The sequence below is a fragment of the Hyperoodon ampullatus genome (genome assembly GCF_949752795.1).
Source record: "Hyperoodon ampullatus genome assembly, chromosome: 2".
Taxonomy (NCBI): Eukaryota; Metazoa; Chordata; class Mammalia; order Artiodactyla; family Ziphiidae; genus Hyperoodon; species Hyperoodon ampullatus.
The window spans coordinates 33,799,700-33,816,330 of record NC_136915.1 but is presented as its reverse complement, the minus strand read 5'-3'; the positions used below and the strand labels follow the sequence as shown (position 1 = coordinate 33,816,330).

At 42.0% G+C, this 16,631-nt stretch overlaps 1 protein-coding gene across 1 annotated transcript in view; it reads right to left on the bottom strand.

Annotated features, from left to right (window-relative positions):
- Positions 1 to 11,347, bottom strand: part of SMAP2 (small ArfGAP2) — a gene marked incomplete at its 3' end in the record, with an annotated part of 46,992 nt that extends 35,645 nt beyond the window's left edge. The window contains exon 1 of the mRNA XM_079696347.1: positions 10,964 to 11,347. Within this exon, the coding sequence (XP_079552473.1) occupies positions 10,964 to 11,066 (103 nt within the window). The 5' untranslated portion in view covers positions 11,067 to 11,347. The remainder of the gene's footprint in view (positions 1 to 10,963) is intronic.
- Positions 11,348 to 16,631: the final 5,284 nt, after the last annotated feature.

Sequence of the window (16,631 nt, the reverse complement as noted above, 5' to 3'; positions counted from 1 at the left end):
ATTCACAATGTCTCATTATCTTATAACTCTGGAAAATTAAGACCCAAGGTCCAACAATTGGGCAAGAGTTAAGTAATGATATATTCAAACAATGGAATACAATAAAGGCATTTAAATGTTTTTAATGTCATGAAAAATGCTTATGATAAATGTTAAGCAAAACAATAATGATACAAAATTATTATAGTATAAATGAAATGAAATATAAAATGTAAATGAAATATAAATGAATATAAATGAAACATAAATGAAATAAAATATAAATGAAATAAAAAATGGGTGATAAGGATTATATGAAATATCTTCTGCATCATACTTTTTCATACTTTCCAATGATTTGCATCACAAATACGAATAACTTTCATAATGAGAAAAAATAAAGTTTTTGTTTTTTAAAGAAAAGCATTTAATGATCTTTAGCCAATAAGCACAACTGGTCTGGGAGTCTGTTCCTATGGTAACAAAAATTTTTTTTTTTCTTTTTGGTCATCCAGCATGTGGGATCTTAGTTCCACGACTGGGGATCAAACCCCCGCCCCCTGCAGTGGAAGCGAGGAGTCTTAACCACTGGACAGCCAAGGAAGTCCCTTTTTTCCCCTTATATGCATAAGAAGTCTAATGAAACTGAGCCTTATTTTTTACTCTGCCCTTGATTTGAGTCACTTGTGCCTGGTGCCTATTTACAGACTAGGCTCAAAACCAAGTCAGAATGCTCAGAGGAGGTGATTAGGAATCTTCCTGATTCCAATGTTGTATTTAATGATGCTTCCTTTCTCTCACATAAAAGCTAGTAACGTTAATAATAGCACTCACACTCTACGAAAGACCTTTGCTCAAAATGCTCCTTGGTCTGAAACAGTTTCTCCAACCCAACCCCTCATATCTACCTTCAGAGAGACAAAGTCCCCAGTCCTTACAGCTATTATTTCAATAAAAATGCTTTCAACACAGAAGAGCCTGAATCTTTTCTTTTTTTCTCAAATCAGCCGTCACACAAATTGGTTTCCATTAGGTCCGTTTTTGCCAGCTATTTTGAACACAAGCATCATGATAAGAACAGGGAGTTTCAGAAAAAAGAACAGGGAGTTTCCTTCCTATTTCTCATCAGAGGGCTTGGGTCAGTTATAACCCAAGTGGTAAAGTATCAAGAAAAGACACCAATGCCCCTTCCCTCACCAGCATATGATATTACCAGTTCACATGGAAAATTCTGTACGAAATTATTTTTCGAAGACATTAGAACAAAAACCATCTAAACAATATTAAGACAAAGTTTTTAACTCAAGGCTTGAAACACTAGAGATCTCATTTCTAAATACACACACACACAGAGGGGACTTCCACTAAGACAAGAAAAGAGGAAGAAGTTAAAATTTACTTCGTGTGCACTTCAGGAAGTAACATTGTAGGATTAACATGTAAACTCACATCTAAAGGTATAAGCTCTGAGATAGAGGCATGGGGATTTATGGTCTTCCCATCACTAGCAACTGCTGTGAAAGACAGTATGGCTATTTGCAATGGAGGAAAAGAAAAGGTGCTCTATTTTCTCACATCTCTATGCTGGGACAGGCTTATCAGCTACAGCTGAGAGTAGGTCTCTCTTCCTCCTGTATTTGCTCTACTATTTTCAACACATGATAAAATGAGAAAGTTACACATTTGTTTTTTTGGGTGAGGAGAAATGACACGAAGCCTGAGGGATCCAGTTCTCATTGTTTCCGATTAAGACATTTCTTTTTGAAAGTTTTGACTTGAAATTAAATAAAGATCAACAGAGCATTTTCCAAGTGGGCTTATGAAGTCCAGTAGTTTCTAAATAAACCATATCCTACAGGTATGTAAAAAGCAAACCAGAATACCCATAGGAAATATACAAATGGGGAAAAGAGGGCTATGGTCAACAAAAATGGTCAGAAAACTACTTAACATTACTTGAAAATGAAAATGAGCAGCAATAATAAAATCCCAGCAATATGTTACAAAGGTGGGATTCCAGGGCGTTTCAGCCACACGCATGGGGGTCAAGGGGAGTGGTGGATAAACTGAAAACAACCACCAGGGCAACCTTACACTGATGGATGGCCACAGATGAAGGCAGATTTGGCTCATCTCTGGGGTTTTTCACTGGGAAGGGACCTGCAGTTCAGCCATCAATGGACCAGCATCCACAAAACCTGTGGGGAAATATAGGATCCAGAGGAGTGGGGTAGGGAAGGAGAAAGTTTGGAAAATGGAAGAGTCAAATACAGTAGTAAAATATTGTAATTATTAAACACGAGGCTTCAAAAATGCATAGATGTACCTCTTAGGGTAAAATGGACTGGATGGGAACAACTGGTACTCTGGGAAGCAGGCTGATATGCTTTTTACAATACCAAATTACATTTCAATCACATCTGTGAATTATAGTAGTACCCTCTAAGAGGAAGTTAATTTTTGGAGAAAAGAGAAAAACAATGAAACCTATGCAATTTTTTTTTTTACCGTTGGTAACTTTACTCAGTGAGGGTTCCTTACCCATAGCTTCTGTGGAAAATAACAGCCTAAAAGCAAACATACTCACACTCCACTGAAAACCCTTGTTGGCCTAGTTCCACCAATTCCATTAACGTGGCAGGCGCCCAAAGGCAGGTGACCTGATTGACAAAAAAAGCACTTCTAGAAAGTGCTAAACTTGTATCACATAACTCATTAAACACTTTATAATCAAGGAGAAAACTAGTAGCCATAACTTGAGAAGCTTTGTCTTTAAATGGAGCAGCAGCAACCTTCCAAATAAGACAAAATATTTTTTATTTTTCAGGTTCAGTATAGAAGATAGTATGTCCAGTGATCTTACCTCTCTCACCCAGTGGTAACTGGACTGAATCTGGGGGCGGGCGGCACAGGCAAACTGATCAAACTATTTAAAAAAATACGTGGCACAAGGAAAACTTCCTTAACGATCAAGGAAAGTCTAACCTGTACCACGTTTTAAGGCTGCAATCCTCAAAACTCTCTTTGTACATCTTAAGTGTTACAGACTCAAAGTTTTTAGTCGTAGATGGGACAAGCTCAGTGCATACACATCATGCTTAAGGCTTCCCAGAATCAACAGGGTGGGAACTTATTTTCTGAGTAACCAAACGATAAATTGTCCTGGTGGAGACCAAAAGTCAAATACAGATTCCACAGAATCCGCACATCCTAATTATATAGGCAATGGCTACATAAAAGTTACATTACTTGTTACATGACTATACAAAGTTACATTACTTCCCAGGACTAATTACTATTCCGGCAACAGTTAAGATCCTAGATCCTTTTGAAGCACAAGAGGTTATCTGCCTGAAAACCCTTCTTATCGCTTGTCCAAAATAACTGTTTACTTACAAGGAGAAAGAATTACATCTTGGAGATTTAAGTGCCTTTGTGCCTTTGCCTGCCTCAGCTTGGATCCTCCCCTTGCTCTACACTATCACAGGGAACTACATCTCCCAGGCTCCCTTGCCAACTGATTTCTGAGTAAGTTCCACCAATGGGAGGCACTGATGAGGAAAGGCAAGAGAAGGAGGGAAGCCAGGGTAATGCTCTCTATCTTACTTGGTCCGAGTTCCAGCTGCCACCAGACAGCTCTTCTTTCCAGGCTTCTAGCTCACAGCAGATGGCTCAGGCTTCTGGCCTTTGGTGACACCAGCACCTTCTAATTTCCTTAGGGGCCTAGGAGCTCCCAGGTGTTGCCAATCTCTGGGTTGTCTCACCACCCCATTGACCTTCTTGGCTCTTGTATCACCTATGTTAACTATTCCATATTAAATTCCCTCTGCTTGTACCACCTACAGTGCTTTCTGTTTCTCTGAAGGGTCCCTGCCTTTAAAATATATTTTAAAACTTAGCTTTCCTAAGAATTACACAAACATTCAGATAACTTATAAAGGATTTCTTCTAAATAGAAACAAAGGATTTATACTGTTCAAACAAATATTTACTGAGAGCCTGACCTGTGCCAACCATTGTTCTAGGTGCCAGGAATACTACAGTGAACAAAACAGGCACAAAACCCCCGCCCTCACGGAGCTTACATTCTAGTGCATGTGTTAACTGTAGCAAGTTACAATTTTAAGAAGTTAACTAGCAGAGGAATATTTCTTTAACAATAGAGGAATTTGGTAAAAGTGAGTTAACTTTAAGGGGTTCTACTCTACATAGACTTGGTTCCTACCTTTTCAATGTGGTATGCTGAACTGTCACACTCCAGGGGCCAACACAGAACTTCTTCAAAGTTAGTATCTACTTAAACTGGCCACTTGCTCAAACAGAAGTATAACTGTGATAAGGATTTAAGCAGACACAAGGACAAAAGTTAGGCACTGTATGCTTAGAATGTAAAACACATGTGTGTTTTATGCAGATTCTTGCTGGGCATCTTTTTCACAGGGGATATCATTTGGAGGAATTGAGTCTGAGTCCATTTAATAAGTCACTTTATCTCTTCCTTATGGCACAGGTAGCTTTCAACATAACATACAAAGCCAGCTGCAATGTTCGTAACGAGAACCGTGTTGTGGTCTCCAGCTGCGTGACATTATTTCCAAGATGGAATTTTCAGGCAGAACAGAAACCGACAATGACTCATGTGGTGAACAGTAATATAGACAACCGTGCCCAAGAAAGCTGCCACCTACATACCATAATGACATCAGATGAAAAATGCAGAAAGAAGGAAATTTTCTGATTTATTTAAAAGCAATAGATTTGTTGAAAGGTATACTGAGAGATGTGGCTGCAACTGCCTGTTTACACATCCTAAGCACTGAACAACCAAGGGCACACTCAAATATTCAACACTCTTAGACTGCTTGAGTGTGAGAGCATGCTCAGCCTCAAAATTCAACGTCATCAACTCCAGAAATGGCATGACATCTACTGCTGACATTTCACTAGACTTCTCTAAGATAGTTTAATGTACTCATGAGGGTACACTTCCATGGAGATCTAGTGGGCACAATACTCAGACCTTCCTTACTACTCAGCAGTTAGAGAACATTTCATGTTTGCAATATTTATAATCCCATTTGAGTAGCAGGTGGGCTTCCAATACTAGGGGCTTCTTACACAACAGGGAGTCTAAAGCATATTCATAATCTCAATGCCATACAGCAAGTCAACTACAGAGCGAGGATTTTAACCTTATGGGTCTCTGCCTACATTATCCCTCACCAATCCCCAACATGTAGTGAGAATATACTAAAGAATCTCACACACACACATACACATATACACACACACACACACGGTACAGCACATCTTGGCTCCTGCACATTCTGCTTCCTCTGCCTGGAATGCCCTAAATTCACCTGGTAAAGTCACACTTATCATTCAAGATATAGCCTACTTGTCTCTCTGAGCCATGACTTCCTAGGCAGACTTTCTTGCTTTCTTCAATGCTTTCATTTCTCCCTGTACACAATCCTACAATGATAATTACTACATTGCATCATTTATCTGCTTACACATCTGCTTGTCCATTAGACTATAAAATCCTTGAAACCAAAGGCCCTATCTTTTAATCTACATGTCTTGGTACAGTGTCTGACACAAAGCAGGTGCTTAAGAACTATTTTCTGAATGAATATATATAGTGTGGGATTGTACTCTCAGGCTTGCAAAGAGTTCTTAAAAGATAAGGCATTTTGTACTCTCTATCTATCCCACTGCCACTGGATAATGGCAAGGAGAACGAATAGGAAAGTATCTCCCAGGGAACAGGTTTAACAAGTTGATATTAAAAGACAACCTAATGGGGACTTTTATAAATTACTTTCAGTAAAACTGTGTCAACCTAACTACAACTGTTAGAGTTAAGGTGCATTAGCTGTAAAAAGCCAGAAAGTTATTTGATTTTGGCTGGAGAAGGGTATTTAACAATTAGAGATGGAAGGAAAATTCCTTCTGTTGTCCAGATCTGATGCAATTAAAAAAAAATCTCTTAAGAGGTGCCACAGATACAGCTAAAATAATTAAAAATTGATAGGAATGTTCATTTCTAAGGAATGATATTTAACAAGCAATGATTTAGCTATTGACAGAAAACAAAAGTAAAGCAAAGCTAGAGATTAATTTACCAGAGTTAAAATTTGGGACTAATATTAAAAAAAATGTCTACAGAAAGATTCCCTGGTCTAACCTTTCATACAACTTTGAAGAGTCAGAAAACATCCAGAGACCATCCTCAAGGGTACCATAAAGTCCTATAGGAAATGGTTTTGGCTTAAGAACTAGGTGGTTTTTTATTTGGTGAGTTATTCAGTGAGTCATTCTAACTGTGGCTTCCAGTAACTAGAGTATTTAAGGGAATAAAGTCTGAAAGTGAAATGAATAAAATCAAGATAAAATAAACAAGTTCAGCAATGGTAATAATAAATAATGCTTACATTTGTGTAACACTTTAGTTTACGAGGCATTTTTATTTTTCAAATGAGGAAAATTAAACTGAGAAAGGTAGTGTGCTGAAGGTCACAAAGCTAAAATAATCAGAGTAATGGAGTTTAACTGTATGTTCCAACATCAAAAGTCTACAGCTCTGATTCTTTGCCACCTGAAAGGTGAGCCTACCTGTGCTATGGATGGGCCTAGGACACTTTCTAAGATGACTTCAATGAGAGTAGATGTTTCCAAATCACTTACGCATATCTTTCAACTTAATACCCTGAAAGAATGGGGACGCTCTTTAATGTGCATGGAGAGGGAATCTCCGTGCCCTCCACGTTATACTGTGGACTGAAAAATGCCAGGTGCCATGAACTGTGGGTAACATGCTACTATTTGCATAAAAGCACTGAAAAGAAATATATTTAAATGTAGTTTTTTTGTCCATGCATATACTATCTCTTAAAAGTCACATAAGAAATTACTAACAGTGGTTACTTGCAGAAGCACTGGAAAATGATGGCTAAGGGATCAGGGACAGGAACACAACTTTTCACTGTACATATTCCCTTTTGAACTTTTTGAATTTTGAACCACATGAAAGTGGTTTTGCAAAAAGTGAATTGAAGTTTAAGAATACATAATGGGAGTTGGAACAAAGGCAACGGTTAGGTGATTCAAAGTGAAACATTTCAGAAATGGGATGTAGCAGAAGAAAAGAGAAGTAAAAAGGTATTACAAAGTTTTTGTCAGACTCCAGAATTCCATGCGGTATTTCACAGTTGGAAGTAAATATTCCTCAAGACCATCAAATTTCTTCCATTCTAATTCTTTGTTCATTAAACAGCTCTCAATTTTTCACTAACCTTGATACTGAGAAAGGAGTGTCCCAACAGTGGATATAAGTATTCAGGTCATCAGAAAGGTAGATCCTTTCATGGTAAATAAGATAATGTCCAGTTTAAACAAGTCTTTTGTTGTTCCATGGCATGTGGGATCTTCCTGGACCAGGGCTCAAACCCATGTTCCCTGCATTGGCAGGCAGATTCTTAACCACTGTGCCACCAGGGAAGTCCTAAACCAGTCTTTGACGAGGTTGATTAGGGGTTATTCCAGGCACACTGATAAAATATGCAACTGCAGAGCTAAAGACTAAACCTTAGACCAGTATAACCCCACCAAGGGTCTATCCAAAAATGGGACCTGGCTTCAACTAGATGGAATTAACCACTAACATATCTGAAATTTCCAGTATGTTTGTCCTCTGTTCTTCCACAACTTAAGTCAGTCCAAAATTTTACCCTAAAGGTCACAATAACTTAAGGGCTTTGGGTGATGAAACCACATCTTTCAGCCTAAAGCAAGTCACAGCATTTTTTTAAAGGCAATACCAAAGCAGTCTCCGTTCCCACACAGAAATTATTTCAATGCCTTAGAGGTACTGGAAACTGGTGAGTCTCATGCTCAAGAGAGTTAAAAAACCCCAGAACCAACAAAACTTGTACTATACAAAGAGAACACATGTTTATTCTCTATTCTGATGTTCAAATTACATATCTAAAGATAATATTCTTAAATGAGCTTTAAGATTTTTTTTACAAAGATTTATTGCCAGAGTTATTTTGGAACATTACAAAAATACCTGCTCGGGCTTCCCTGGTGGCGCAGTGGTTGAGAGTCCGCCTGCAGGGGACACGGGTTCGTGCCCCGGTCCGGGAAGTTCCCACATGCCGCGGAGCGGCTGGGCCCGTGAGCCATGGCCGCTGAGCCTGCGCATCCGGAGCCTGTGCTCCGCAACGGGAGAGGCCACAACAGTGAGAGGCCCGCGTACCGCAAAAAAAAAAAAAAAAAAGACCAAAAATACCTGCTCAAAGGTCTGCAGTTCAGGGCTACATCATCTGATTTTATACTAATGGATTAGCAAGCAGTCACTCACCAGGTCCTATACAATTAAGCTCTCAGTTTTCTAAGGAAGAAAGGACATGAGACCTACAGATAAATACTCAAGTACAAACCTCATTTTAGCCTACAGCTTTAAAATTCCTCCTCCCACTAAGTGTATTATTATTATTTATTTTTACCAGAGCTTAACAGCTAACTTAATCTACAGATGCAAGTGTCTCTTCCTTCCATGGTCTGACATTTGTCCACATGATGATTACAACAACTAAAATCAGGAAAAAGGAGAGGGAACATGAGTAAAAGGAGTTGAAAGAGTGGAAGGGGCTAGCTAATTCACAAACTGGATAAACTGAGGCCACAACAAATGTCTTAACTGAAAGATGACTGACACACATTGTCATCTCCTTTTTAATACAATGGCCGAGTCACTGAAGCCACCAAGCCAAAATGTAAAGCTAATTTGTGAAAAGAAATTGTTTCAGAAACCAGGATTCTACTATTAAGAGCAGTTAATAAAGTTTACAGGCCAGCAGTTACTAGCTCTCATTAAGAATGAATTGACTAATGTTTTATTACCTGATCCCCAGTAATTCTGTTGATATCTTTATCAACGGAAAATTTGGAGGAAGAAATGATGAATCAACCTCTCTTCCATGTGTTATATTTTATAGGAATATGAGTAAGTATAAGAGTGGTATGCAAAATAGGGGATGGGGGTGGTACTAATCATCAAAATGGCATCTGACTCCCCAAATGTATCAATGCTCACTCCAGTGGGTTGCTTCACTGTGACTCAAGATCTGTCAACTGAGGACACAAGGGAACTTGAGTAAAACCAAGAGATATACTCTTAAATTTTAAACTGAGTCTTCCAATAGATCTAGCACAAGATCTCACAAGAGTCAACTATAAGAAATTAACTTACTCAACGTAAAATGGTTCTTAAGTACTTTTTTAAATGAATTATTGCCAATGCAAAAATTCAGGAGAGAAGTCTGGGGACCTGCTTTCCTAATGGCACATGCCATTTATCCATTGGTAAAGGGTACTAAAATGTACTACGAGGTGTCCAAATAAAAGTATCTGTCTCCTGTTCTCCTTAAATAACCTTACTTCTCGGACTTCCCTGGTGGCGCAGTGGTTAAGAATCCGCCTGCCAATGCAGGGGACAAGAGTTCGAGCCCTGGTCTGGGAAGATCCCACGTGCCATGGAGCAACTTAGCCTGTGTACCACAACTACTGAGGCTGCGCTCTAGAGCCCGCGAGACACAACTGCTGAGCCCGTGTGCCACAACTACTGAAGCTCACGTGCCTAGAATCCGTGCTCCCAGCAAGAGCAGCCACCACAATGAGAAGCCCGCGCACCGCAATAAAGAGTAGCCCCCGCCTGCAACCACAGAAAAGCCCGCGTGCAGCAACAAAGACCCAACGCAGCCAAAAATAAAAACAAAAACAAATAAAAAAACCCTTACTTCTCTAAAATAAAAGGTAATTAAGTGAAAGCGTCAATTAAGCATGTACTTCCTTTCTCAATATTGATAAATACAAATACATTTGAACCTTTGCTGTGTACTATACGTCCAACATGCTATATGGCAAACAATCCAGGCAAATTCACTGCATTATGAACAAAAGTAAATTAACAATAGCTCCCACAATATATCCCTTTCTACCCAAACCAAAAAGGAAAAGAATTTTCCCAACTTCAATTTATATTCCAAAGAATTCAGAAAGAAAATAAGGAAACAAAATATTTATAATCTATCAATTTCGAGTGCAAATATTTCACTAATAACCAAGCTTTCGTAGCATACTGATTTGTAATTGTATCAAATCATGAATCTTTGAGGGCACAGAAAACAAAGACTAAACGGCTCTGCCAGTCTACAATGGTCATACTTCGATGGCCATGAAAGCAACAGATTCGATGTATCCCTTGCTTCCTCCTCCGCACTGATTAAACCAATCCTGCACTACAGACACAGTCTGCTAGTTTCTGCCACCACACACACATCAGGCCTCCAACACACTCCACAAGCCAGGGCTAGGCTGTCTAGAAGTCCGCACTGTGTCACTGCATAGTTCCCCCCTCCACACATCCAGAAAGAGGAAAGCACCTAAGCGCTCTGTCAGATCTCAGCAAGGCTGTAAAATGACAGATGGAACTGCTAACCAAATAGCAGGCAGCGACGCTCACCACCTTTAAAAATCATTTAAGCTGTTTTCCTCCCCGTCATCTCGCTTCTTCCCGCCCCCGCCCCCACCCCCACCCCCGCGCGCACCACCGCAGTTCGCCCCCAGCTTTGCAAGCGGAAGGCTGCGAGCTCTGGGCTGCCTCTGGACTGACAGTCGGCCCAGAACTCATTCGAGCCCTGAAATACAGACATTCTCACCTGCACACACCACGCCACTTCCACCCACACCACCACCGCCCCACCCCCCAACCACACACACTCGCCCCCCCAACCTCTCCCCACGCCAATTCCGGCGCCGCAGGACACCTAGCAGCCGCATCAGCAACGGTAGCACGCGTTACCATTTAGATGATCCGGGCCACCTAAGCTCCAGAGACCGCCCCCTCACCACACAGGCCGCCTCCCCCGCGCCGCCCGGAGGCTGGACCCCTCGCCCGCCAGGAGGGATGCGCTACCTTTAGACTGGCAGTCCGCACAAAACTTGTTATCCTCCTCCAGCAGCAGGTTGGCTAGGACCGCCTGGTACCGATCCACGTCCTTCACCGATTTGCCCGTCATGGCCAGGGTGCCGGCGGGGGCAGAGGGCGACGCGCCCTCCTCGCCCCCAGAAACCCCTGCCTCAGTCCGGAGGTGAGGACTCCTGGTCCCCCGCCCAGGGGCACCTCCTGAGCGGGGAAGAGCCCTCTCCCACCGCCCGGCCCGGCACCCCTTCTCGGGTCAGCCGCGCCCGCCCCCCACTCTGCAGCCCCTCAGAGCGGCGCCCCCTGGCGGGCTTAGGGAGAGACCCGGGTCCCGACGAGGCTGCCGGACCAGGCAGGGACCCTCAGCCCAGGCAAGGGGGGCGCTCAGGCCTCCTGCGTGCCGGGCGCAGAGACGACCCCCAGGCCTGCCTGTCTGTGAGCCGTGCGTCCCGCGCCTCGGTTTCCCTGGCAGCTGCTGCCAGCCCTGCCACCACCTCTGCCGCCTACTTCCGGCAGCTCTTCCTCTCCTCCTCCACCCCTCCCAGCCCGCGCATGCGCCCCGCCCCCACCGCTTCGGACTGGGCTCTTCCCTCCGCTCCGCCTCTCAGGAACCAATCGGGGCAGAAGTGCGGGGCGGAGCTTGGGTGGGGCGGAGGGGGAAGTGGGCCCGCCCCCTGCATGTCCTTGGAAAAGAATGAATGGAGCCGGCGGAAAACGAGCGGAGAGAGTAGAGGCAAGCGAAGGGAAACAACAATTAACATTAGCTGAGCTCTTACTATGTGCCAGGCGCTGTGCTAAGCGCCTTATATACATTATCCCAATATAATCCCAAAACCTCTCTACGAGTTAAATATTTACCATCCTTATGTAACGTGGTGGTTATGAATACTCCAAAGTCCTCCAGCTTATTCTTTCCTTCAACAGCCAGATAGAAGGGCCCAACCTCCTAACCCAGGATAAGAGGACATCACAACCTCCCCAGCTTTTCAGAGGATTCTGGTTACCTCTCACTTGGAATGCATGCTCCTGCTGAATTCCTGGTCCCCCTGTTCATTAGGTCTCCTCTTGTGATTACTGACATCTTTGGGCATTGTTTTGCCTGGTGCCTAGACACTTTCTTGTTTCATTCCTCAATCCTCCCAAAATAGTGCAGTTTTGTGCAGCAGAACTTTACTGAAGGTTATTTGGAGAGGTGGGGTGGACAGGAGGGGTAATTACAGTAAAAGAAGAGGTAACTACTTTAAAATGAGTATTAAACACCATTGTCCAAAGCCACCCTCACTACAGAGTGTAGTAAGTACAGAATTTCTCAATGGCTGTCCTTTTCTTTAGGGACCCACCTGCCACCTGGCAAATGTTTTTGTTCACTCATTCCATTCATTCATTCGCTTAGCAGATTGTTACTGAGAAACTTCTAAGTATCAGGCACTGTCCTGGGGGGAGGGGGAACAACATGATTCAATTAGTGGTTTTAAAGGTCACTGCTGCTATGGGAAGAATGGATCAGGGAAGCTGGTAAGACCAGATGCTCAGAGTTATCTTATCTCTAGGCAAACTCTCCTCCATCTCTTTACTTTCCCCCAAACATCAGGATGCCCTGAAAACTTTCATCAGAGAAAAACTAAAATTTTCTATTACTTTATCAATCAAAACAATTTGATTCTCTGCCTAAAGCTCTTTCCTTCTAAGCCATGCCTAAGGAGATTTGACTTTCATAAACACAAAAGTTCATTAAGGTATTTTTCCTAAACAAACTCTCAGTTCTTTCTCTAGAAGGAATTCTGCCTTCCTCCTAAGCTAATTTTCTCAACCTATATCCCATTTGTAATCATTTTTCTTACTTTAACTTACTTAAATTTTCTTATTTTAACACCTATTTTACAAATGAGCAAACTGAGAGTTAGAATAATAAACTCCTTCATCTAGGGAGTAGTAGAGCTGGGATTTTTATACTAGATCTCTATGATTCCAGAGCCTTAGTACTATCAGAGTTTTTGCTTATGTTATATATTATAATCCTCAGAAAACCCCATCAGGATAGGTATTAACATAATCATTTTTCAAAAAATGATGAAACAGAGTCTCAAGTTGATGAAAGAAAGGCTCAAGATTACCCAGTTAATTGTGATCATTGTGCCTTAGTTCAAATTCTCCTCATCTTCATCCCTGCACTATGCAAATAGCCTTCCTGCCTTATAGTCTAACCTTAGTTAATTTGATCCTTCACCCCACTCTTTGGAGAGAGCTTTCTAAATGGCAAATCTGGTTGACTAACTCTCCTGATTAAAAACCCTTTAGGGGCTCTCCATGATCTATGACAGTGCTTCTCAAAATTTCCCTTCTAGAGAGAGATTGCCTAGTCTGGTGGTTAAGCACACAGACTATGGGACCAGAATGACTGGATTTAAATCTTTTAAAGCTTTAAAAGAGCTTTACCACTTACTATCTGTATGACTTTTATCCTGTAACTTAAACTCTCTGTGTAAAATGTGTATGATAATGATATAAAACCCACCTATTTCATAGGATTTTTGTGAAGCTGAACTGAGGTAATGCCTGTAATATATTTAGAATAGCTCTTGGCACTCAATGAGCGATAGACAATTAATGCTCTTCACTAAATATCTCTGGCTTTCTGCCTTCTGGGTACATGGTAGGATTTTATATCATGGCCCTCTTATGGTTGGGTGTGGCCAATGAGTTTGAGCAGAAAGGATATGTGTCACTTCATGCCTGAAGCATTTATTTACTGCTCTGAGACTCCTCAGATTCTCTTTCCCTCTGGCATGGAAACCATCAACGTTCAAGATGGTGGTTGTCTTAGTACCATAACAGAATACCATAGACTGGGTGGCGTATAAACAGAAATTTGTTTCTCACAGTTCTAGAGACTGGGAAGTACAAGATCAAGGCACCAAAAGATTCTGTGAGAGCCCGCTTCCTGGTTCACAGCAGGGGACTTAGCACTGTGTCTTCACATGGTGGAAGGGGCTATAGAGCTCTCTGGGGTCCCTTTATAAGGGCACTAATCCCATTCATGAGGACTCCACCCTTATGACCTAATCACTTTCCAAAGGCTGAACTTCCTAATACAATCACGTTAGGGGGCAGGATCTCAACACATTAATTTGGGGAATTATGGACTTAAACATTCAGTCCATAACAGTGGTTGCTCTATTATCCTAAATTCCTGAGAGCCCGCTGCCAACCCATAAAGGATATGTAACATGAACAAAAAATTAGCCTTCTTTGTGTTAAGCCACTGAATTTTGTTTACCCCCAGGCATAACGGAGCCTATCCCAACTGATACATCAAGTATTAGCTGCTATTATTATTATTGTTATTAATAACAGAGGAGAGAATTCCCTGGTGGCCCAGTGGTTAGGACTCCATGCTTCCACTGCAGGGTGCATGGGTTCGATCCCTGATTGGGGAACTAAGATCCTAGGTGGCGTGGCCAAAAAAAAAAAGCAGAGGAAAGTGAATGCATATCCCAGGGTCTGAGAACATGGCCAAAGCAAACTTCTCCTCTCCCCAAGGACATATATTTGTTTTTGAAGTCTTGAATTTTTCCTTGACAATTCTTGCAAAAATGTTCCCTCTATTCCATAATGTGACTGTGTTATCTTGTCGTAAAACTATTTCACATTAGCTACCGCCAGAGAGAAGAGTTCCCTCTCTGTCTCAGTGGCTACTGGATACAGTGTGGTTGCATTATACTTATGGAATTCAGAAAATTGGGATGAATTGAAGAGAACTGACACCACGTATACTCAACTGCCAGATGATTTCTCTTCTTGATCTTTATATCAGAATATTTTGAAACCCCAACTCACATAAATAAAAGTACAAAATAGAAACTTGTTTTAAAACTGTTATATTAGAATAGTTACTGTGGTAAAATGCCCAGAATACTACAAAAAAATGGTATGGTGAATATTTTGGGACTGTTGCTATTGGAGAATTTTATTAGTATATCTTCTTGCTAAGAAATCACATCTTCTGAGTCACATATTGAAATAAAGCAGTTTCTAATCCACTGGTCAGACACTTTACCAATTCAGGGTAATACTCAATAAAATGACTTTCATCAAGAAAGCTGAGATAGGGCTTCCCTGGTGGTGCAGTGGTTGAGAGTCCGCCTGCCGATGCAGGGGACGCGGGTTCGTGCCCCGGTCCGGGAAGATCCCACATGCCGCGGAGCGGCTGGGCCTGTGAGCCATGGCCGCTGGGCCTGCGTGTCCGGAGACTGTGCTCCGCAACGGGAGAGGCCACAACAGTGAGAGGCCCGCGTACCGCAAAAAAAAAAAAAAGAAAGCTGAGATAACCAAAAGGACCTATGGTACAGCACGGGGAACTCTACTCAATACTTTATAATAACCTATATGGGAAAAGAATCTGAAAAAAATAGATATATGTATATGTAAAATGAAATCACTTTTCTGTACACCTGAAACTAACAACATTGTAAATCAACTATACTCCAATGTAAAATAAAAATTGAAAAAAAAAGCTGGATAATTATGTTCTCCATTTTATTGCTAGCTCTGTACTATTTGTCACATGTAAATGATCTAAGGGTCTCAAGTGAACTCATAATGTATTCAATAACTCTCTTCAGCCAACTCAATTTTTTTCCTCAGTGTAGAGAACTTGTGATTATTTAAAATCTTCCCCTGACTTGCAGTGGATTGCAGATCCACTGCCTTGCAAAGGTATATCTGCTCCATAAGCCAAGTCTTTGAGCTCTGAGGCTGAGCTACATGCCCCTCCTCTCCTGCTCCACTTCCCATTTGTCTATTTCCACAGCCTGAGACTCTAGGAAGAGCCTTAATTTTCCATTGCTGATGGAGCACACTGTGAGAAAGCCGTGTCTCTGTCAACAGCACTATTTCTTGCTGTTCATAGCATTTCTCAGGACTCCAGGTGATCAGTGGTGGCTCCTTGCAAGGACAGAGAGGATGGCCTCTCCCCAGCTCCGTCACACATTGTCATCTGGGCCCCATATGACTGGTGTGCAGTCTCACAAAGTCTTTCTTTTCTTTTTTTTAAAATATATTTATTTATTTATTTTTGGCTGTGTTGGGTCTTCATTGCTGCATGCGGGCTTTCTCTGGTTGCAGTGAGCTGGGGTTACTCTTCATTGCTGTGCACGGGCTTCTCACTACGGTGGCTTCTCTTGTTGCAGAGCACGGGCTCTAGACTCACAGGCTTCAGTAGTTGCAGCATGCAGGCTCAGTAGTTGTGGCTTGTAGGCTCTAGTGTGCGGGCTCAGTAGTTGTGGCGCACAGGCTTAGTTGCTCCGCGGCATATGGGATCTTCCTGGACCAGGGCTCAAACCCATGTCCCCTGCATTGGCAGGCAGATTCTTAACCACTGCACCACCAGGAAAGTCCTCACAAAGTCTTTCTTAAAGGCAGCTTAGCTGGGTTTGAACCTCTCCCTCTAACTTAAGGGCTCAAGCCCATTGCCCAGGGACCTGAAGAGTCTGAGGGGAACAGACTTCAATGCCATATAAACTCACCATTTTCCTCAAGACAACTTGAGCTCCCTACCTCTACTAAACATCTCTGTCCTCCCTTCTCTTTCTTAGTTTCACAATAAAACCTCCCGTGACTATCAACCAGTACGAATCTGGGAGAGGAGGCAGAGTCGTCTGTA